Genomic DNA, 21,942 nt, shown 5'->3' with positions numbered 1-21,942 from the left:
AGTTGCCATTTCTTCTGGGAAAGACAGGCAAGCTCTCAGGGGAAGGGAAGCGAAGCAGTTTTGCTGGCACCCATACTGGGGGTGGCCAGTTTGGCATAGGAGTGCACCGTGTGGTTCGAACCCCTCTCAGGGGGAAGACCCAATCAGAGATGCTGATACACCCAACACATTTTGCCCTCAGTGTAGTCTTCAGAGCCCCTCAGAGCAAGGGCTGGCCCAGAGGCTGAGGCAGGCACCTGTGGTGAGGACCCTGAGTTTTCCACCATCCTTCAGGAGGGCTGAGAACCATGGTGAAAGCTACTTTAGACCCATGTGTAACTATGCTGTCAAGAGCTGTATTAAGAGACATTAAAAGCTATATTGTATGAAACTCACTGTTGTTAAGTGACTGCCTCAGTCCATTCAACAGCACGTACCACAGGATGTCCAATTCTAGCCGGTACCTGTTCAAAAAGGCAGAAGCCAGGCCTGGCAGTGCATGCCTATGAGCCTAGCATCTGGAGAGACCAGGAGTCCAATGGCATCTTCCAGCCAGGTGGTGGCGGCACACGCCTTTAATCCCACCACTCAGGAGGTAGAGGCAGGTGAATCTCTGTGAGATTCACAAACAAACAAACAAACAAAAAAAGAAAAGAAAAAAGAAAAACAAACAAACAAAAAAAAAAGAAAAGAAAAAAGAAAAAAAAGTTCCAAGGCTAGCCTGGGCTACATGAGACTGTGTCTTATAAATAGGGGAGGGGTTGGAGGCTAGAAAGATTGATTCAGTAATTAAGAGTACTTGCTATTTTTCCAGAGGACACACACGTTCGGTTCCCAGCACCCATAGGTACATACTCACCGTAACTCCAGCTCCAGGAGATTGGGTGTCTTTTTCTGGCCCCCATGAACACCCACATACATGGCACCCTTCCACAGATCCATAAACAATAACTTTAAAAAATCAAGTCTTAGCCAGGTGGTGGTGGTGCACACCTTTAATCCCAGCACTTTGGAGGCAGAGGCAGACAGATTTCTGAGTTTGAAGCCAGCCTGGTCTACAGAGTGAGTTTCAGGACAGCCAGGTTTATACAGGGAAACCCTGTTTTGAGCCTCCTCCCTCCAAAAAAAGAGTCTTTTTTTCCATTCTGGATTTCTTAAAAACAAAAACCAAAACCCAAAAAACCCAAATTTTCCCAAATAGGTAAATATATTCCTCCTTGGGTCAGGTTATGGGCAGGTATGGTTTGGAGAAGACAGGGTTAACTTGGTGATCTAACAGTGCCCAGTAACACACCAGCACCAGGTCCCTCAAGTTTGTGTAAACTCACGAACAGGTGTGTCAGCCCCATCTCAGGCAGAGTCACTGGTAATGACGGAACCATGGACTTTCTTCTTCAGTGGTGTGATGGGTAGACACCTGTCTTGTGCGTGTGAAGGCTTTTACCACTGAGCCACACCCCAGCCCAGACTTCTGTTTAGACTGTGGCCCAAGTTGGTCTGGAACTTGCTATGTAAACCAGGCTAGCCTCAAACCCAGCCTTTTTTTTTTTTTTTTTTTTTTTTAAGTTTTTGAGATGCAATCTCACTGTGTAATGTTGATTGGCCTGGAACTTTCTATATAGACCAGACTGGCCTTGAATTCACAGAGATCCGCCAGCTTCTGCCTCCTGAGTGCTGGGGTTAAATGCCTGCATCACTATTATCTTGACCCAGCCTTCTGAAGTAAGAGTTGGTGGCTTCTTATGCTGAATGCCCAGAGAGGCAGGACTCCTGGGAGTTTGTAGTCTCAGCTCAGGTAAGAGCCTACATCTCCCTTCGGCAAGGCTTCAAGCTCAAGACTAAGCCATCGACAAATAAACCCCCGAGTAACCTCAATATGGGCTAAGAAGATTAGCGAGCTCCTGCTGAACAGGCTCCCAGGCCTCCTCACCCGGCACCTGCTAGGCCAGCAGGTTTGCAGCTTAGCTGAAACAATGAGGTTCGTTAACCCAGTGTGGCAAGTTCTTGCTGTGTCAGTGGCAGAGCTGAACCCGTGGAAGCTACGGAGTCCACGAGATGGTGGGAGAGATGTTTGCCCACTTCTCAGTGGACGTGGATTGGCTGCCGAGGAGGACAGCGTGATGGAAGGAAGGCATAGCCAATCAGGAACAAACCTGCGTCCACACAAACCCTACCAGGAGTGTTTGAAAGCACAGGCTGCTCACCAGTCGCTTAGATGGTGACCACATTAACCTTGGCAGAGTGAAATCCACTAGCACCCAGAGATCTGTGTGACTCTCAAATGTTGTGCCCTGGGCTTGTGAGGCCATGTTAGCTGTGCCCCCCTTCCATGGAAGGCAACCACAGGCTGGACGTGCCCTGGGGAGCCAAGTCACAAAAACTAAGTCCCATTCCATTTCTGGCTTCCCCAAGGCCACTCTTGCTTTTAATACTTTTATTTTATAAACTATATCTCATATATCCAGGCCTCAGACTCACTATGTACCTGAGATGACCTTTATCTCCTGATCCTGCTAAGTGCTGGTGTTGTAGGCCACAGCAGTTTTTGTCCTGGGATGAAACGCAAGGCTTTGTGTATGTGAGGCAGCTGACTAAGCTATGGTCTTCAGGTTTAAAATGTATCAGTACGCAAAGCAGCAGGCTGGGGAGGCACCTGTGTTAGTCACCTACCATTCTGGAAGGAGTGCAGGACAGGATTCAGGGCAGGGGGAGGAGAGGAGAGGCATGAAGGGACATTCTGGGGCGACAGGGCTGTTCACATTCTTAATTGTGGTAGTTGTCAAACACTGTGTACATTTGTTAAAACGTAAAAAACAACCCTGTGTTCTAGGAAGGGTTACTTGCGTACTGTTTGTAAAGAAGACCTCAGTAAACACCACTCCCTAAGAGTGGGGATAGAGCAGTTGGGCAGTGGTGACCCACACCTTTAATCTCAGCACTTGGCGGCCAGAGACAGGCGAATCCCTGAGTTCAAGGCTAGCCTGGCTGCTATAGACCAGTTCCAGAATAGCCAGTACTACACAGAGAAACCCAGTAGCCAGTGAGAGACACTTGCCCTGGGACAGGAGTCAGCTGGAGGTGCACTGGAGAGCCTGATGCCTGACAGTGTCCCCGTGTGGAGCCTGACCTCTGACAGTGTCCCCATGGGGAGCCTGACCTCTGACAGTGTTCCCGTGGGGAGCCTGACCTCTGACAGTGTCCCCATGGGGAGCCCGACCTCTGTCGGTGTCACCGTGGGGAGCCTGACCTCTGACAGTGTCACCGTGGGGAGCCTGACCTCTGACAGTGTCCAGGTAAGAGAATTCTGAGAACACAGAACTCTGCTCTGAATAAGTTCCCTTCTTGTACACATCTCAAGCACCAAGTGCCTGCTGAGTGTACATGGACTGGCAGGGAGGCAAGCAGGCAAGGCCAAGCAAGAGCGCACACGTGCAAGAATCCCACGCAGATCTGCTTCCTAAGGAGCTGAGGTCTGAAATGGCCCTGGAGACTTCTAGGGCTCAGAGAGAGCCAGCAGGAAACCTGATCAGCTGAGATAATGTCCATGTTCCCCGGGAAGGTCAGCGAGGCTTGGGTAGTGGCCATAAATGACACTAATAGTTTAAGCCTCTTAAATTTTAGGCTAATATCAATGTCCCACTTTTGCAGCAAGGTGACACGGGGAGCTTTGCTGGGTTCTACGTGTGAAACAACACTAGACAGCAGCTGGAGTAATGTCAACACCTAGAGCCTTTATTTGAATATCTTTAAACTGTTTACATATGATACATTCCAAACTTTACAAGTTGTCCACAGATATTAAAATTATAGCCAATTTATTAAACATAAGATTTTCCCTGATATGGAAAGCATGTTATATAAACATTTCTAAAAAAAAAAACCATGCAAAACAAATCAAAAGTCAGATGTGTTGGTATGAACAAGAAACCATCTTCACATTGCCAGACAGTGCGGGCTGCAGAGCAGTGGGGATTCACTGCCCAGACCCTGACATCTCAGGAGGGAAAGGCAGGGCCACCCTCTCAGGCCTGACCCGGGAAGTGTCGGGATGACTTAGCTCACGATCTTTTTTCCTTCCTGGGTTGGTACCAGCATTGAACCCACGACCTTACTCATGCTAGGCAAGCGCTCTGACACTAGGCTCATGCCTAGAAAGGTCTCCGTTTTAAATTCAAGAATAGTGAGCAGAAGGTGAAAAGCCTAGAGAAGCTGAACTTAGAAGTCTGAAGAAACTGCACGTGTCAAAGGTCAACATAAACATCAGTTACAACATCCACGGCCATTCAGACCATGTCAGGGAACGGCTAGGGGAAGGGAGAGCATGGAAGAATTTCACTTGGGCTTCCTGCTGCATAACCTTGAGCCTGGGAAGCAGAAGAGTGAAGCGAAGTCCATTCTTTGGAGGGGAGGCAGCTCCTCACATGATCCTGGAGACTGTGATAGCAATGTTTCTTTTAGCCTCTGGTCTGGGCTTCGGACCCTCCTGGGATACTTGGCATGGATGCAGCTGAGTGGAACAGAACTTGTGGTTGAATCTGAAAGGCTGAGTGATCAGGCTGACAGAAGGCTTAGAAAAGCCGATAACCTCTTCTGTTCATGTGGCCTCAGCTCACATGGAGACCGGAGTTCATCTCTTTGTTGTGTCTGCTGTCACCGTGTGTGTGTGAGCTCTTTTCACGTCTGCCGTGTGCAGTGTGCCAGAGTTGTAACTGCGGCACCCAGGGGCGATGGTTCTAGAAAGGCACCTCTCAGATAATACCTAAGAAGAACAGAAGTTCGTGTGCATGCCGCTGGAGGAGGGGCCTGAACCCACGAGCAGACAAGCGGCAACACATCTAACCCGGGAGACGTGGAGTGGGCGAGGAGCTCAGAACACTGGCTCTATGATTTTGTTTGCTTTGAGACAGGGTCTCAAGTCAAGCTCATAACATAGTTGAAACTAGTCTTGAATTCCTGGTCTTCCTGCCTCAGCCTCCCAGGCTGTAGCCTGACACTTAGCTGAGGTCTTACCTGTCTGCTAGTATCTGGTTGAGGGGCTGCACACACACTGTTTACCTCAGAGCAGAAGTTATTATCTGGGAACCTAGGAGATCCTTTCCATTTCAAAAGCCCTTTGAATAAGCCAAAAGTCTTGACAAAAATAGATAAAACCAACCATCTCCAGTTGTGAAAAGCCAGCCGCTCTCCCCCCAGGTTCTCCTGTCAGTGTCCCCAGCCTTCCAGGCCAGCAGCGAAGAGAATTCCAGCTTCAAATTCAACTGCTCTGCTCCTGGAGGTGAGGTCCAGTCCCAGAGGTGAACGGCATCTCTGCTGCGGCACCAAGATGGGACATGTCATCTGATGGGCCCCAGGGGCTCCTTTAGCTTCTGCTCAACAGTCAACAATTTCAACACCATCAGTGATGAGGAACGGCTCAGGCTACTGGCAAGGGAAGTAGGCAACCTCCAAAGGAGCTCGGCTCTGTCTAGAAAAGGGTCTCAGGCCAGGACACATCTGAGGGACGCAGTGATAAAATCTGTCGGAAAATTATTTTCATCAGTCTGTGGAGCCAGAAACTAGAAAAATAAAACTGGGAAGAAAAGCTTAAATAAAGAACTTATTTCAAAATAGATTCAGCTGAACTTATTTTCTGTTGTCTTCCTGGAAAAGTCAGCTGGTAACAAAACTCCAAGTTCAAGTTTTTGGTAGAGGAGTGATTATAAATGCTGCCAGTCAATGCCGACCAGGGTTTGGTTGGCCTCCTGTGCATGTCCAATTTCCTCCGTGATACTGTGCTGCTGCCATAGCTTCTGGATCTTTCGAAACCGCTCGTGGCATAAATGTAATGGATTTCCTCGTCTAGAAGGAGACACATGTCATTCACATGCACTGTTTGTCCATCCCTCACATCCCAACCCTCTGTGCTAGGAAAGGCACGGAACTACTGCAGATTCCGCCCGTTCCACCCTGCGTGAGGACGGCTGCAGGGGACACGTACTGAACAGAGACAGTGCCTCAGTACGTGGTATCTGACCACTGCCCAGCAACAATAACATTTTAAAAGTAGATAATATGAAGAAAAAAATTAGCCAGGTGAGGTGGCACATTCCTTTAATTCCAGCACTCAGGAGGCAGAGGCAGGTAGATCTTTGAATCTGAGGCCAGTATGGCCTACAGAGTGAGTTCCAGGATACCCAGGACTAAAACCCTGTCTTGAAAAAATATATTATTATCATGTGTGCATGGTGTGTATATGTGTGCTATGTAGGTCATCTAGCAGACCTTTACCACACTGAACCATTACCAGCCCCTTTGTTTATCATTAAACATAAAATTTTCTTTTCAGCATGTGTGGTACATGACTATGTACATGTGCACATGTATTCAGGAGCACATAGTATGCTCTGCCTGTGGAGGCCTGAAGCTCTCGCTGGGATGTCTTCCTGTCTCCTTCCATGCCAGCCTTTGGACAAGGTCTTTCCACTGAGCTCACCATTTTGGCTGTCTGCCTGCCTGTCTTCTGCACTAGGGTCCCAGAGTGCTGGGGAATCTGAATACAAGTTCCAGGATTTTGAGGCAAGCACGTTACCTCTTGAGCCATCTCCTCAGGCATTTTAAAATACACTAATAAAGTGTGTGGGTGTTTTTGCACCTGTACGCACACGTGCGGGTGTGCTTATACCTGACTGTACATGCACGCAGAGGCCAGAAGTCACCCTCAGGTGTCATCCTCCTGTCACTTGCCAGTTCCATTCTGAGATGGGTCTATCAGTTTTTGCCTGGCACTCATGGACTGGGTGAGGATAGTTGTCCAGGCGGCCCTAACCACAGCCCTCCCGTCTCCACCTCCTCAGCACTGGGATCATGCGCAGGCAGCACCTCGCCTAGCTGTTCACATAGTTCTGGGGATCAAACCCAGGCCCTCATGCTTGCACGGCAAGCACTTTGTCAATGGAGCCATCCCCTATCCGCTCACAGCATTCTCAGCTGGGAAATGAACATATAGCAGGCAGCAGGTGCCCTCTGTGGAAACAAGTTCACAGGTAACAAAGCTACCTCCAGCAGAACCGGTGTCTGCGTGTCAGCATGGCTGACTTCAGGGTCAGGCTGGGTGCTTACCTGAGTCCCTGGTCCGTCTCCCCGTAGTCATCAAGGTAGGGAGGAGAATAAAAACATCCTTTGGTTTTGCCAGCTAAAAATAGCACCTGACATTCCCGTACCCTGTGGAGAAAGCATTCATCACTGTGCATGAATACAAGTAACCAAGGTGTTGATTAGGCTTCAAATAGAACAAGGATTGACGTAAGAAAATACAGAACTAAATGAAATACTACTGATCATTTCATCACAATTACAGAAAAATACTCATTTGGAAAAATACGCATAAACCAGGCAGTAGTAGTGCACGCCTTTAATCCCAGCACTCAGGAGGCAGAGACAAGAGGATCTGTGTGAGTTCGAGGCCAGCCTGGTCTACAGAGTAAGTTCCAGGACAGGCACCAAAGCTACAGATAAACCCTGTCTTGAAAAACAAACAAATAAACAAAAAAGGGGTGAAAATTCTGCACAACATTTCCTAAGTGTTCTTTTGTTTGGATACAACGCCTGACAACAGCCTGAGGCTGTGCGTGGAAACTAACAGTGCCTAGCGCAGCAGCAGGGGAGGCTGACGCTGTTTCTTAAATACAGGTTTATTAATTTGTGTTTACACGGAAGTGTGTGAGCCCAGAGGGCAGAAGGAGGCATCAGATCCCTGGCACTGGAGTTACAGGAGGTTGTGAGCCACCACATGGATGCTGAGACCCAAACCCAGGTCTTCTGCAAGAGCAGCCAGCGCTCTTGTGCCCTGTGTCCCCAGCCCCTGGAGGGTTTGTTTTTTTGTTTCTTTGAGACAGGGATTCTCAATAGCTATGGAGCCAGTCCTGGAACTTGTGCTATAGACCAGGCTGGCCTCTGGCCTCAAACTCACAGAGATCCGCCTGCCTCTGCCTCCTGAGTGCTGAGATTAAAGATGTGTGCCACCATCGCCCATCTGGAGGGGTATTCTTAACTGGGTTTGGAGAGGACACTAGGGACAGGGCAGCTTCACATTTATGGAGGTCAAAGGGGAGCAGAGCTGTCAGCTGGGAGCTGGGCTGGACATCTGGGATCCAGCACCAGTGGAAGAACCTGCAGAGTTAGCAGGAGCCACGCAGGCAGTGTGAGGACCTCTTACAGTGGCAGAGCGGCTTCTGACCCTGCAGCGCTATTTTCCTGTGCCCGCCCGAGAACAGCAGTGCTCACCTTAGGAAGATGCCAGCCCCGGAGCCGCAGGAGTAGGTGTGTGCTGTGCAGGCTCCAACGTCCTCCCCCTCCAGCTCAGCCTGGCAGCAGTAGCTCTGAGAGCAGAGGAGAGTTCCACACACGAGGCACAGAGTTGGGGCTCTGCTTTTGTCGCCGCCTGATTTGGGGCACCTCCAAGACAAAGACACATGAACACATCACTGCTCTGAAGGAGTGTGGCTACAGAACCCTGGAACATCATTTTTAATGTGTTAGGACACTGGAACATGCACAAAACCATGTACCAGGGACACCCAGGGGAGCAGAAGCTGTGGAAAGCAAATGAGAGTGGTGTGTGAAAGGTGAGACTGTGCTACTGCACAGACGCAAGGCATTGTGGAACAGTGAGAAGGACGTGGACTGTCAGGGGCACATCTCAGTCAGTGTGCAGAGCATGCGGACATACAGCTACACAAGTGAAGATGTGTGAAGTCACAACTGCTGCTTCGAAACAGAAGACCGTGTAGTTAGCATCTTAGTCACACAGGGAAGGGAGAGCAGAAATCTCAACCGAGAGCCTGCCTCATCAGAGCAGCCCGTGAGCAAGTCTGTGGGGCATTTTCTTGATTGCTAATTGATGTGGGAGGGCACACGGCCCATGTGGGCACCGTTATCTCTGGAGAGTTGAGACAGCCAGTAAGCAGCCTTCTTCCATGGTCTCTGGTTCAGTTCCTGCCTCCAGGTGCCTCCTTTGAGCTTCTGCTCTGATGCCCCTCAATGATGGAGTGTGAACCGGGAGCCAGACAAACCCTTTCTCCTCTCCATTTTGGTGAGTGTTTTATCAACGGATTAAACTGGGGCAGAGGCTTGACATCACACTCAGAGCAATGTCTACAGGGCAAGAAGGTAAGGCCCAGACAGGAGATGCCCAGGGCGTCAACTATCCTGATGATGCTTTATTTCTTATGAAAATGTATCTTTTTTTAAAAAACAAGATTTATTTATTTAATTTATGTATGAGTGTTCTATCTGCATGTATGCCTTTATACCAAGAGAGGGCATCAGGTCCCACCTGGGTTGCTGGGAATTGAACTCAGGACCTCTGGAAGAGCAGCCAGTGCTCCTAACTGCTGAGCCATCGCTCCAGCCTGAAAGCATACTCATCATGCCGTCTGCACACCAAGTGTTTAAACATTTATTAAGAATCACAAAAGCTCTTATTAAAGTGCAATTATTATTCAGAAACCCTTTGTTCTTGCCACCTTCCACCTCTCATTCCATGCCCTACTCTGAAACACGGCCAGAGACATTTACTAACCATGCTATGGAAAGGACTGTTGACTTCTCTTCCCCAAACAAAATAAAGAGTCACCACCAAACCTATCCGATTGTCTGTGTAAGGAGCTAAGGGGCAAGGCATCAAGAGAAGAACTTACGAGAAATTGGATGCTTGGTTAATGAGGCTGCTGTAATCCTCTGGAAGGTCGATCAGTTTGTTAGAGCCTCTTGGGTAGCTAAGAAATTAGAAACATGAAGAGCTCAGTCAATTCATGGTCATGTTATAATTATGTGAGGTTAATTCTCGGCTAAGTCAATCAAGGGAGGCTGAACTAAGCAACAGATGGCCTACCACAGTGTAAGCAGAGAAGACAACTGAAGATGCTCTCGCTTACTCACTGTTCAGCTGCTGGGAGGCCATTGCCATCAGCAGGCCTGGAGGCTCGGGTAGGAACCCTTCCCTTGTAACCAGGGGCTTGGAGGACTAGGGATTTAAATTGCAGGACTCTCACTCTACGAAAGTAGATCTGAGTAAACTTCAGGCTGTGGCAGACAGAACATTCTGAACCAGAAAGGCCATTAACAGGGAACTAGTTAAACCCCTAAGATTATACTCCAGCTGGAGGCTTTGCAAAGGACACACTGCATGCTCTGAATTAGGTAATCCTAATGGGTCTGCCACTCTTCTTTGCAGCAAAGGCCTACCCAGGGAAACTGTCTGTAGTAGAGACGTTAGAAAGAGTATAAAGCCTGCCTAAGATGACTCTCACCCTTGAGAGTGTTCAGTAACTCTATCCAACACTAGTGAGATGGCTCAGCGGTAGAGGTACTTGGTGCCAAGCTTGTGGCCCTCAGTCTAAGCCCTGGAATCCACAGGGTAGAAGGAGAGCAGTGATGCCTGCAAGCTGTCCTCTGACCTCTACACATAGGCTGTGGCACGCGTGCACCCACATTCACACACAAATAAAAATGTAAAGTAAAAATCAAAACAAAATCACTGTCTTCTACACTATGCTGTATGTGTCGTGTCTGGATTCTGTCAATGCAGCCGTGGGACTGACCCAGGGACGGCAATGTCCTAGACATGTGCAGCAGGAGCGCTGAGGTCACAGTGACACCTTCAGTTATCTGCCCCCTTTCCAGCAAAAGGGTGGCCGCAGGAAGGAGGGCCGGTGAGGGCACTCACTCTTGGCTTCTGTCCGTGGCACAGTAAGAGAGTGCATCCACACAATCCGGAACTGATGGTGAAGGCTGTGCTTACGGGGTGAGCTGAAGGCACGACAAGACTACACCCATCTTCTTTCAGTCACATTGATTCTGGGACTCGAAGGAACTCAGAAGGAGTTGAGCTTAGAGCCCAGTCAGTACTCAGGGCCTCTTTCTCAGTGTGCGCCCCCCCCCCTCGAGCCTGCGGCTGCTCAGCACAGGATTGCTGTATGGCTATCCACTTGTCTACTCTGTGGGCCTCCCCATGGGGTGCTTGCTAATTACACCACCATCAACTCCAGTTTTAAGGGAGCACACACGCCAGAACGCCCATTTCAGAAAACCACATCTGTAAGGAGTGGCTTTTTGAAAGTCTGTCAATTACTCTGAGATGTACTTCAAGTTAAGAAGTACTGTGTCACTGGGAATGGTGGTGCACGCCTTTAACCCCAGCATTTGGGAGGCAGAGGCAGGTGGATCTCTGTGAGTTAGCGGCCAGCCTGGTCCACAGAGTGAGTTCAAGCATAGTCAGGTTTTCACACAGAGAAATCCTGTCTTGAAAAGCAACAATAACAACAAAGCAGCAGCAACACCATGTCCCACAGGCGTTCTCACTGAGGCACTTGTGTGACCCAGAGGGATGCTCCACACAACCAGAGCTCAACTAATGCAGAGGCAGAGGGAGAACTGGCCGTGACTGGACAGTCACAAGGGTTGCTGTGGTGGTGAGGCGACTTCCTCCCAGCTGACATGGAGCAGGGAGAGATTCTGGTGGTTCCACACTCACAGTGTAAGAAGCACCAAGCTGGCCTGCACATTGATGGGGCCGCGAGCAGCCTTGAGGAGAGAGGTGAGGTTGTCGGAGGCCCCACCTGAGACCCAGGTGCCACTCCCCGGCTCACAGCAGCTTTGATCTGGGGCAGGGGAGTCGTCTGAGAGTCTGACTCCATGACACAGGTCTCCTGAGCAGTTGCTGATGCTGCAGTGAAGCTCTTCAGTCATCCTTGCCCATATCCTTACAGGTGTCAAGTAAGGCCTAAACTTACTGGCTGGAACTGTTTCTTTGGTCTGTTGCTATCTCAGCAGAGACACCCAGCCCATGGAACCTCATACCATCCCTGATATTTGGATAATTTGAAATTCTCCGTAATGAAAGACAGGATAAAAAGAAAAGAAAAACAACTAACAAAACCCAGGATGAAGAGTTACATTTCTAAAAGCAGTTTCCCAAAGCACAATTCCCCAGACACAGCTGACTCTGCTTCTTTTCCCTACCAAGGGCACAGTGCATTTGTGTTCCTGTCCGACTTCCAGCAGGACACTGGCAGGTTGATGCTAGATGCTCTGTCTGTGAAGTCCTGGACCCTGAGGGCCACAGCCCTGAAGGACACAGCACACACAGCCCTGAAGGACACAGCACTCACATTCCATCTCGCCACCCACCTCACACCAAATCCCCGAGCTCCTCTAACTTACCTTATTGCGCCTCTTTCACCGTTCAGATAGCTTTTAACTTCACTGTTCTGGCACCAACTTTAAGGCAAACAGAGGAAGGAACTTATTTTGGGAGACAGGGTTTCACTGTGTAGCCCAGCTGGTCTCTGACTGGTTTGTTATGGACTGTTTCCACAGGTGTCCATGTTGCTGTGTTGTTCTGTTTGCTCATATGGGGTTCCCCTATAAAGTCCAGGCTGGCCTCAAACTTCAGACCCTCCTTCCTGCCTGCTAGGATTACAGGCATATGACATCATACCTGGCTTTTCAGACATTAAAAAAACGTGATGAAACACAGATAGGCCTGACCATTTTAATCATTATGAATTTGAGAGTTCTCTGCATTAAGACATCCAGACTGTTGTTCAGCATCATTACCACCCAGATCTGTCTCATTTGCTCGAACCAAAATCTATCCCACTAAACACTGCCCTGGCCTTGCCCCATAACCTCTACTCAGATTCCTGCAGACACATGCTGTTGTCTTGTCTTTATTGTTTGAGACAGGGTCTCAGGATGTGGCCTCAGGCTGGCCTTGAATTTATAGCAAGCCCACAAAGCCTCCCTCACAGGTGCTGGGATGACAGGCAGCTGTCACCACCTTTCTACTTTAGCTTAAAGACCTAAGAAGTAGGACTGGTGTGGGGTGCACACCTGCAGTCCTGGCCCTCAGGAGCCCAGCCAGGGCGTTACAGGGAGACCTCGTATCAGCAAACACAGCGGCACAGACAGCTGTGCAGGCGGTCTATAGCAGCCGTTCCATGAAGGAAGTACATTTCTCACGCGCTTCCTCCTCCCCTCTAGGCAAACTTTACCCACTAGGTTGGCAGCGATCCTACCCCGCAGCCAAATCCTTAGCTAAGTTCCGTCTTCTTTCTCTTAAACATTTATTTATTTTTGAGACAGATTCTCACTATGTAGCCCTGGCTAGTATGAAACTTGCTATAAAGACCAGGCTGGCCTTACACTCACAGAGATCCACCTCTGCCTCCTGAGTGCTGGGGTTAAAGGTGTGCGCCACCCAACATGGCAAAACACCCTAATTCTCATAACTTGAATTATGTACTAAATCCTATCAGGTTCAGTAGCTTTTCACTAAAAAACTCTGAAATATCAGAAGATAAGGCTTATTTCATAAACTATTAGAGAATGCAGAAAAATGTCCAAACAAACATTACCTTTCAACCAGACAGTTCATGATGTCACTGTTTTCTTGAAAAAGGTGCATGAGGTTGGTTGGTAGGGAAAGGTAGTTACACAAATGTTCAAAATGGCTTGTTCCAGAAACTGTATATGGGGGAGAAAAGAGATACAAACAACCCACAGTTGCGTCCCATGCAGAAGTGAAAAGAGCTATTTCTTCCTTTTCTTTTGTTTTTGAGATAGGGTTTCTCTATGTAGCCCTGGCTGTCCGGGGGCTCCCTCTGTAGACCAGGCTGGCCTCGACCTCCTGCACCTAGTTTATGAGTAACAGATAAACTGAACCTTGCTGTGAGTAACACAGAAACCGACACGACACAGGCATTTCTGAGACCTAAAGCGCCGAGTAAATGCTCATTCAACAGAGGCTCTCACAGCTAGTTCTTGGGATTCAGAGGCAGAGCATGGATGCAAAGCTGTACACTGGCATTCTACAGGGGGATGCTTTCCCTATGCTCTCAGTTATCAAGCGTATTTGTTTATTGTTTTGTTTCGTGAGTGTTGGGGATGAACTCAGGTCTGAGTGTGCCGAGCAAGCATCACCTCTGAACTCTGTCCCCAGTCATTTCACATTTTCTAACTTATCTTTATTCTACTTTTCACTTTATTTTTTTTTTTTTTTTTTTTTTTTTTTGGTTTTTCGAGACAGGGTTTCTCTGTAGTTTTTGGTGCCTGTCCTGGAACTAGCTCTTGTAGACCAGGCTGGCCTCGAACTCACAGGGATTCGCCTGCCTCTGCCTCCCGAGTGCTGGGATTAAAGGCGTGCGCCACCATCGCCCGGCCTCACTTTATTTTTATTAGCTTTTTTTTTTTTTTTTTTTTTTTTTACTTTCATCTTTGAGACAGGGTCTTTTTAGGTGGCAATGGCTGTCTTGAACTCACACAGCCACGCGCCTCTGCCCAGTGCTGAGGTCAGAGGGCATCACCATGCCCAGCCTTGGTGTTCTTCTACGTGGCTGGAGCAGGTGACCACGAACTTTCCTACCTTGAAGGTCTGGTGGGGCTGGAACTCCATTTAAGTAATGGAAAAACAAGGCGGAGCACTTGAGGAAAGGCGTGATGGCAGCCCGGACGCTCCGCCACAGGTGCCAGCCAGAGGGCGCTTCTTCCAAGGCACTGAGGAGAGAAAAGAAGAAAGACAGTAAGGAAAGATGGCTGCAGCAAAGCGCGGTGTGCAAACAAGACCGACACTAGGAACTGATGATACTATGGTTAAGAGGAGTGGGTCAAAGTAATATAGCCACATATAAAGAAAAATTATAAAATAAAAACCCAAACTGGGTGTGGTGGTGCACACCTTCTACCCCAGCACTTGTGAGGCAGAGGCAGACGGATTTTTGTGAGTTTGAGGCCAGCCTGGTCTACAAAGCAAACGACAGGACAGTCAGGACTGTTACACAGAGAAATTTATCTCGAAAAACCACACATACGCAAAATCAAAAATGAACAAAAGGCACAAAGAAAACCCCAGCAGTTGTCCCAGAGCCTCACACCACCACATACTATCCCGACACAGTGCTTCCAGCTACTTTGTCTTACATAGCTGCAGCCACCTGCAGTTTAAACCACCAGCTATCTAGAGCATTCTACATACTGTAATAATTTTAATCCAGCCATTGTATTTTAGAAACACTGATCACAAGTGACATCAAACTACGCCTCTACATAACCATCTGGCTCACTTTCAGCTCCTTGTTGGCATAAATAACACCAGAATATGTCTGTAAATGCCTGTAAGTTTTTCTGTGTGTTAGATTACCTCATTAGTGTGGATTCTCAGATGGGATAACTCAAACAAGTTTTCTTTAATGTATATATATACATGTATGGTGTATACAAATGTGTGTCCCTCAGAGCCCAGAAGAGGATGCTGGATGCCTGCTCTGTGTCATTCCCCTTTTATTACTTAGAGGCAGGGTCTTTTCCTGAGCCTGGAGTTGTGCTGGAGGCCAGTGAGCACCAGGAATCCTCCTGTGTCCGCCACCCACAGGGCTTTTTACACAGTGCTGGGATTCAAACCCAGCCCCTTGAGTTAATGCAGCAAGCACTTCCCCGCATTCCCGTAGGCTCTTGATCACACTGTTGAGACCCACGTGAGACTGCTGTCCACGACACAGCAACACCATATGTGCTCTTCTAGTAATCTCACTGTGCTTCTGCTGCTCCTGGATTATCTGACAAACACATCATGCTAATTTGATTTGCATTTTGAAATTACTGATAACTTATGTTTTAGGAGAGCATCTTCAGAGTGTATCTGCCCACTAGCTGGCATCTGATTGAGCAAACGAAGGACTCACTACCAAGTAAGCATGAAGCTGCAGACATTATTATCCTTCTCTCAGAGACTCAGCTGTGTTACTCCTAGATCTTTAATACAGTAACACACAGCAATTTCCCCTGGCTAACAAGCCAACTCCTTTCTCATGCTGACCCCTACTGACCCACGTTGGCATATGGGAAGTACCACCCATTAAAGATTGGGGTCTCACCTTCCAGTACACTGGTGAAGTGTTTTGTGCAAGGAGAGAACAGCTAATTCTTCTTCCCCACTAGGATTTTCTTGATCCATGCCATTCTCTTCTGAAAAACAAAGGCACATTAGTGGTTTCCATTCCTATTGTGTGCCGAAAGGGCAGATAAGTGTGTCAGCAAGCACTCAAACACACCCCCACACTCACATATTACAGGAAACAGTCTTATATTTTCAAGTGTGCGCACGGCGCTGATCTCCACCCGACCGCTGAGCCAGCACTATACTGTGGGTGGTGTTAACAAGCACACTGGGCTGCAGCCACCATCCAGTGAGGGCTATCAGCCACACATGGTCTTACAATGTTTGGAAACAGGATGCCTGAATGGAAACACGGCTTAAGAACAGGCTCACTGGGTGCTAACGAAATGTGAGGGAAAACAAAGCTGGCGTTCTCAGCCTTCAGCTGGCTTGATTTATGCTGTTCACAGACTAATGAACTAAGCAGAAAAAAGCAAAACAAGGGCTATCTATCTATCTATCTATCACGCTTATTTGAAACTGAGAAACTCAAGTTCATGAAGCTGAAAGTGCAGAGCTGGGAGTTACCTGTACATGAGGTAAGTAAGATCTGTACGATGTGTGCCATGGTAACCAGACGGAAGATGTGCAGGTCTCCAGTACCGAGGCTGCTTCCTGAAAAGTCCTGACACTGCAGAGCAGGAAACGCGAGCACCAGGCCCACCTAGACACCGAATAGAACATCAGCACAGCCCTCTCCTCATGGCCACACACTTCTGTGCTCTCCTCGGATCTCTTCCCAGCTTAGCCCTCCACTTAAACTTAAAAAGGAGGAAGGGCACCGTCTGAAAGCCCACGAGGACTGCTCAGTGAGCTGACTAGAGCTGAAAGGCCTGAAGGGCCAGTTACTATTATTTCATTTATCCAGTGGATTCCCCTATGAACAGACTGCTGGTAATGATAAGAAATAGAAAAATAGTATTTTCATTTCTTTTTTTTTTTAAAGATTTATTTATTTATTTATTATGTATACAACATTTTGCCTCCACGTATGCCCACACGCCAGAAGAGGGCGCCAGATCTCATTACAAATGGTTGTGATCCACCACATGGTTGCTGGGAATTGAACTCAGGACCTTTGGAAGAGTAGCCAGTACTCTTAACCACTGAGCCATCTCTCCAGCCCCAGTATTTTCATTTTCTTAACATTTATCTTTTGTGTATGCATCCAAGAGTGTGGAGATCAGAAGACGTGACCTCTGTGTTTGAGTTGTGGTGAACACATGCCAAATAAAACATGAAAGGTAGTATTATTCAGTCATTAAGAATGAAGTGATGCCGGGCGGTAGGGGCGCACACCTTTAATCCCAGCACTTGGGAGGCAGAGACAGGTAGATCTCAAGTGAGTTCTAAGCCAGCCTGGTCTACAAAGCGAGTTCCAGGGCAGCCAGTACTACACAGAGAAACCCTGTCTCGAAAAACGAAAACAAACAAACAAAAAGTATGGAGTGATGTTGTGTACAAAGAAAGGGATGGAAGCAGAGATACTAAACGATGTTTGTGAGACTAGAAAGAAAAATACAGCTGTGTGGCATGTTTTCTTTCATCTGTGGTATCTAGATTAAAAAAATAATAATAATAAAAAGGAGAAGAGGGGTCCAGAAAGTAGGAGGGACAAGAGAGGGAGAGGTGAATATGATCAAATATGTGATATATGTATCTCAATCACAGGGAAAGCTACTGTTTTGTATAAGGAACATACCCTAATTTAAAAAGTACAAAAAGGGAGGGAGGCAGTCTGTCATTAATTATTGTGACCAAAGGGCTAGATCTGTTCAGATTTCCTAAAATGCACAAAGCCACTAAAGGATTGTGCACAGATGTGTGCATCATTTATACGGCCATTGTTATTTTTACCTCTTAGTGAGTCACAAAGCCAAACAAGAGAGGAAGCACACCCAGACACCTGCACCTAGGCTCCTCAAAACCTAACTAGATCCGGATGATGACAGCGCCTCCCAAGGGCCTTTCTGGCTAGAGACTCATCACGTCCTAGGGAGAGTCGTGGAGGGCAGTGAGAGGACACAGAGCCGGCTGTAAACACCCACCAGTAAATGAAACATGTCGACGTCTAATATGCTCGGGAGGTCTTCGTAGCTGTCATTAGGCACCAAGGCTGGAGATGGAAGAAGATACATTAGCACACTTCAGACGCCAGCATCAGCACAGAAGCACCACGGAGCAAACCCTTCATTGTGATGGAGACATTAGACTCCTACATAGAAAATCCCCAAGGACCAGAAGCTGCGGGAACACAGGTGGTCACAGACACTGGAACACTCACATGCGAAGAGTTTACAGAAGTGTCCTTGCACCACGGGGAGTGACGCCACCGTCCAATGTGCTGCTGCGAATCGGGTCAGAGCCCTGAGACAGTCGTCCTGAAGGAAAGAGGTCTTTACAGTCACCAGAGCAGAGAGCGGCCCCTTCTAAAAACATACTATGAGACAAACAAGCAAGTCCCACTAGCCCACAAACAAGTTCTTTAGCATCTGTACAGAAAGCGGGCTGTACTGAGAGGACCGAGTGCTCTTACCAGTCTACAAGGCAGAGGTCCAAACAGTGGCTTCTCTTCATCACTCAAAATCCGTTCTAAAGATTAAAAATGGTTAAGAAGGTAAATTAAATGCCGTGTATATTTTCTTTTCTTTTTTTTTTTTTAAAGATTTTTTAAAAAATTTTATTTATGGGCTGGAGAGATGGCTCAGTGGTTTAGAGCTCTGGCTGCTCTTCCAAAGGTCCTGAGTTCAATTCCCAGCAACCACATGGTGGCTCAGAACCATCTATAATGAGGTCTGGTGCCCTCCTCTGGCCTTCAGGCATACACACAGACAGAATATTGTATATTAATAAATACATAAATATTAAAAAATTTTATTTATTATGTAGACAGTGCTCTGCCTGCATGAACCCCTGCAGGCCAGAAGAGGACATCATTACAGATGGTGTGAGCCACCATGTGGTTGCTGGGAATTGAACTCAGGACCTCTGGAAGGGAAGAGCAGCCAGAGCTCTAAACCACTGAGCCACCTCTCCAGCCCCTATTTTATTTTCTTAAAAGCTACTTTCTTTGTACATTTTTGAATAAGTTCTATTATTTCTGAAGAGAATACAATTTTGTCAGGTTTTAGCATCATCCCCTACCCTCCTTCATAGTGTTTCTATGTGTATCCCTGGCTGTACTGGAATTCACTCTGTAGATCAGGCTGGCCTTGAACGCAGAGATCACCCTGTCTCTACATCCTGAGTGCTGGGATTAAAGGTACCACTATGCCCAGCAAGATTTTTACCGTCTTTAAGTCATTTTGCAAGAATTCACTTTGGAATGGAAGAAAAAAATAATATGCCCTATAGATCAGTCTGGCTTCGAATTCAGAGATCCACCTGCCTCTGCCTCCCAGAGCTGGGATTAAACCGTGTGCCACCATGCCCAGTGTACTTGCTGTTCTTGCAGAGGACTTGGGTTTGGTTCCCAGCACCCACTTGGTAGCTCACAACTATTTGCAATTCTAGTTTCAGGGGATCCGATGCCCAATTCTGGCCTTTTCAGGTACTAGGTTCACACACAGTACACAGACACACATGCAGGCAAACATCTGTACACATAAAATTAAGGAAAAAACCCTATCGGGTCCCTAACTCACAGCCACCATCTCACTTGTTCTCTGTTGCTGCAGTTATTTACATCGCCAAACAGACCAGCATTTTGCTGGTCGACAGATCGTTCCTGTTTTCTTCTTATTACTTCTTTGTATTTCATTACATGAAACATTCATTAAAAAATGTCTACGTATGAGTGTCTGCCTGTTCGCCTATCTGTGCACCATACTGGTACTTGGTGTTCAAGAAGGCTGGCTCTTCTAAGCACCGTTCGTTTTGGTTTGGCTTGTTTGTTCCTTCCTTCCTTCCTTTTCTCTCTCTCTCTCTCTCTCTCTCTCTCTCTCTCTCTCTCTCTCTCTCTCTCTCTCTTTCTTTAAAAGACAGTGTTTCTCTGTGTGGTCCTGGCTGTCCTGGACCTTAAACTCACAGAGACCTCTGCCTCCTAAGTGCTGAGATTAATGGTGTGCACCACACTGCCTGGCTGTTTTCGTTTTTTTATGGCAGGGGTCTCACTTTGAAGTCCTGGCTGTCCTGGAACTCTATAAACCAGGGTGGCTTCAAACTCACAGAGACCTGCCTACCTCGGCCTTGGGATTCAGGAGCATGTCACCACACCCAGCTTCTAATCACATTTCTAAGCCACAGCTCTGTGACTTGAAGAAGCACTGTGGAATGTCTCACCTATGCTCTGGATGGTGTACGCACAGCTTCCCCAGCACATGATGGGCACACGGGGGTCCTCTTCATTGGGATGAACCTTCAGTCCCACCTTGTAAGTAGCCGTTCCAAATGTTGTGAGCATTTCTTTTATGCTATCAGAATACGGGTTCCTGTGTAAACACATAGGTTTAGTTCAAAAGTTGCACAAATGGATAGAATGGCTCTCTCTCTGTTGCTCTGTCCTGTAGGGCAATCAAACCGATTAACATATCCAAAGAGGGCTGTATGCCATTGTGCTGACTGAGGGGTTCTGTTCTGGGTGTGAGCAGAAGAAAGGCGCAGGACTGAAGGGGTAAACAGGTCCATCTGCTGTTTGCACCATGGAACTGCCAACTGAATCTCAGGCAAGCTCCCCGACAGCTGGAGACAACTGGAGTCTCCAGAACTGAACCCTGGAGGAACGTTGTTCTCACACTGACATCAGTGAGTCCCTGATTCAAAAGCTGGTGGTGGCTACTGACCTTGCTGTGAGACTCAGCAAGCTCTGACCGGCCCAGCAGGGCTGAGCATCTATGCCTTACTGTTAAATAGCTACTCAAGAACAAGGCAGATGGAAGGAAAGGTCATAACACTCACTTAAGTTAGCAAGCAGAAACTAAACTTGGACTGGGAGATGGCTTGGTCAGTGTGTGAGCACAGCTTTGGGTTCAATTCGCAGCATGGATGGGTGGGTGGGAAGAACAGCTGCTGAGACTGAGGAGAGCGAAGAAGGCCAATATAGGTAAATAGAGGCCCATGAAAAACAAAGGTCCCCAAGGGGAAAACTCAAAGGCTCAGCAGTGAAAGACACAGAAGGAAGGGTTACCAAAACTGCCCAATGACTAAGAAGTCACACAAAAGGAAGGGATATCAGGACATCTCAAACATTCCAAACAAGGAAAGATGTCGAGAGTTCAAACTAGTGGCAAGGAACAGGAGTTCAAAACGTCATTTTTTTCTCAACAGGTAACACAGAATCCCACATGGTAGTGCATGGCCACTCCTAAATGAGAGGTGCCACTGTGAGTATGTAACCAGCCAGGGCTACCCAGTGAGACCCTGTCTCAAAAACAAAAAACAAACAAACAAACAGGGCTGAAAAGATGGGTCAGAGGTTAAGAGCACTGACTGTTCTTCCAGAGGCCCTGAGTTCAATTTCCAGCAACCACATGGTGGCTCACAACTGTCTATAATGAGAACTGGTGTCTTCTTCTGGTCTGCAGGGATCCGGGCAGACAGAACACTGTCTACTTGATAAACAAAATCTCCAACAAACAACAAAACAAACAAAGGAACACAGCCAAGGACAACTGCAAGGACAGCTATGCCCTGACCTAACCAGCGCAGAAGACTGAGGGCCTGTGTTGGGGCAAGGCCTCTGGGACAGAAGGTACCTGACAGTCTCAGGGCATGGAAAAGCAAATGCCAGGCTTGGGTCAGAATCACAGCACCACCCAGAAACAGCCGTACTCTGCAGGGCATCAAGCTTAGGAAGACAAGGAACCACAGCTGCAGGAGATCGGCTGCTACAGGATGGAGGTCCCTCCAATACATAGAGCAGAACTCAACACACAATGCAGAGGCTGACCACTGATTTAACCCCCTCCCCAAATGATCTTATCTGACAATAAGGTATTACTGAATTCAAAACATGGAATAGGGCTGGAGATACAGCTCAGAGGTAGGGCACA

General features: G+C 47.7%; 1 protein-coding gene across 2 annotated transcripts in view; it reads right to left on the bottom strand.

The window, feature by feature from the left end:
• Positions 1–3,690: 3,690 nt before the first annotated feature.
• Positions 3,691–21,942, bottom strand: part of Ubr2 (ubiquitin protein ligase E3 component n-recognin 2) — an 83,040-nt gene continuing 64,788 nt past the window's right edge. For both annotated transcript variants that reach the window (XM_048445343.3, XM_048445342.3), the window contains exons 35-47: positions 20,234–20,382; positions 18,489–18,544; positions 18,237–18,333; positions 18,001–18,068; positions 16,481–16,616; positions 15,891–15,981; positions 14,384–14,514; positions 13,377–13,485; positions 12,181–12,237; positions 9,657–9,734; positions 8,242–8,412; positions 7,078–7,179; positions 3,691–5,817 (exon numbers count right to left, since the gene is read on the bottom strand). In XM_048445343.3, coding sequence (XP_048301300.1) covers positions 5,676–5,817; positions 7,078–7,179; positions 8,242–8,412; positions 9,657–9,734; positions 12,181–12,237; positions 13,377–13,485; positions 14,384–14,514; positions 15,891–15,981; positions 16,481–16,616; positions 18,001–18,068; positions 18,237–18,333; positions 18,489–18,544; positions 20,234–20,382 — 1,387 coding nt within the window. In that variant the 3' untranslated portion in view covers positions 3,691–5,675. The remainder of the gene's footprint in view (positions 5,818–7,077; positions 7,180–8,241; positions 8,413–9,656; positions 9,735–12,180; positions 12,238–13,376; positions 13,486–14,383; positions 14,515–15,890; positions 15,982–16,480; positions 16,617–18,000; positions 18,069–18,236; positions 18,334–18,488; positions 18,545–20,233; positions 20,383–21,942) is intronic.

Source organism: Myodes glareolus, chromosome 18 (genome assembly GCF_982192425.1).
Source record: "Myodes glareolus chromosome 18, mMyoGla1.1, whole genome shotgun sequence".
NCBI classification, from domain to species: Eukaryota; Metazoa; Chordata; class Mammalia; order Rodentia; family Cricetidae; genus Myodes; species Myodes glareolus.
This window is presented reverse-complemented; position numbering and strand designations above follow the sequence as displayed.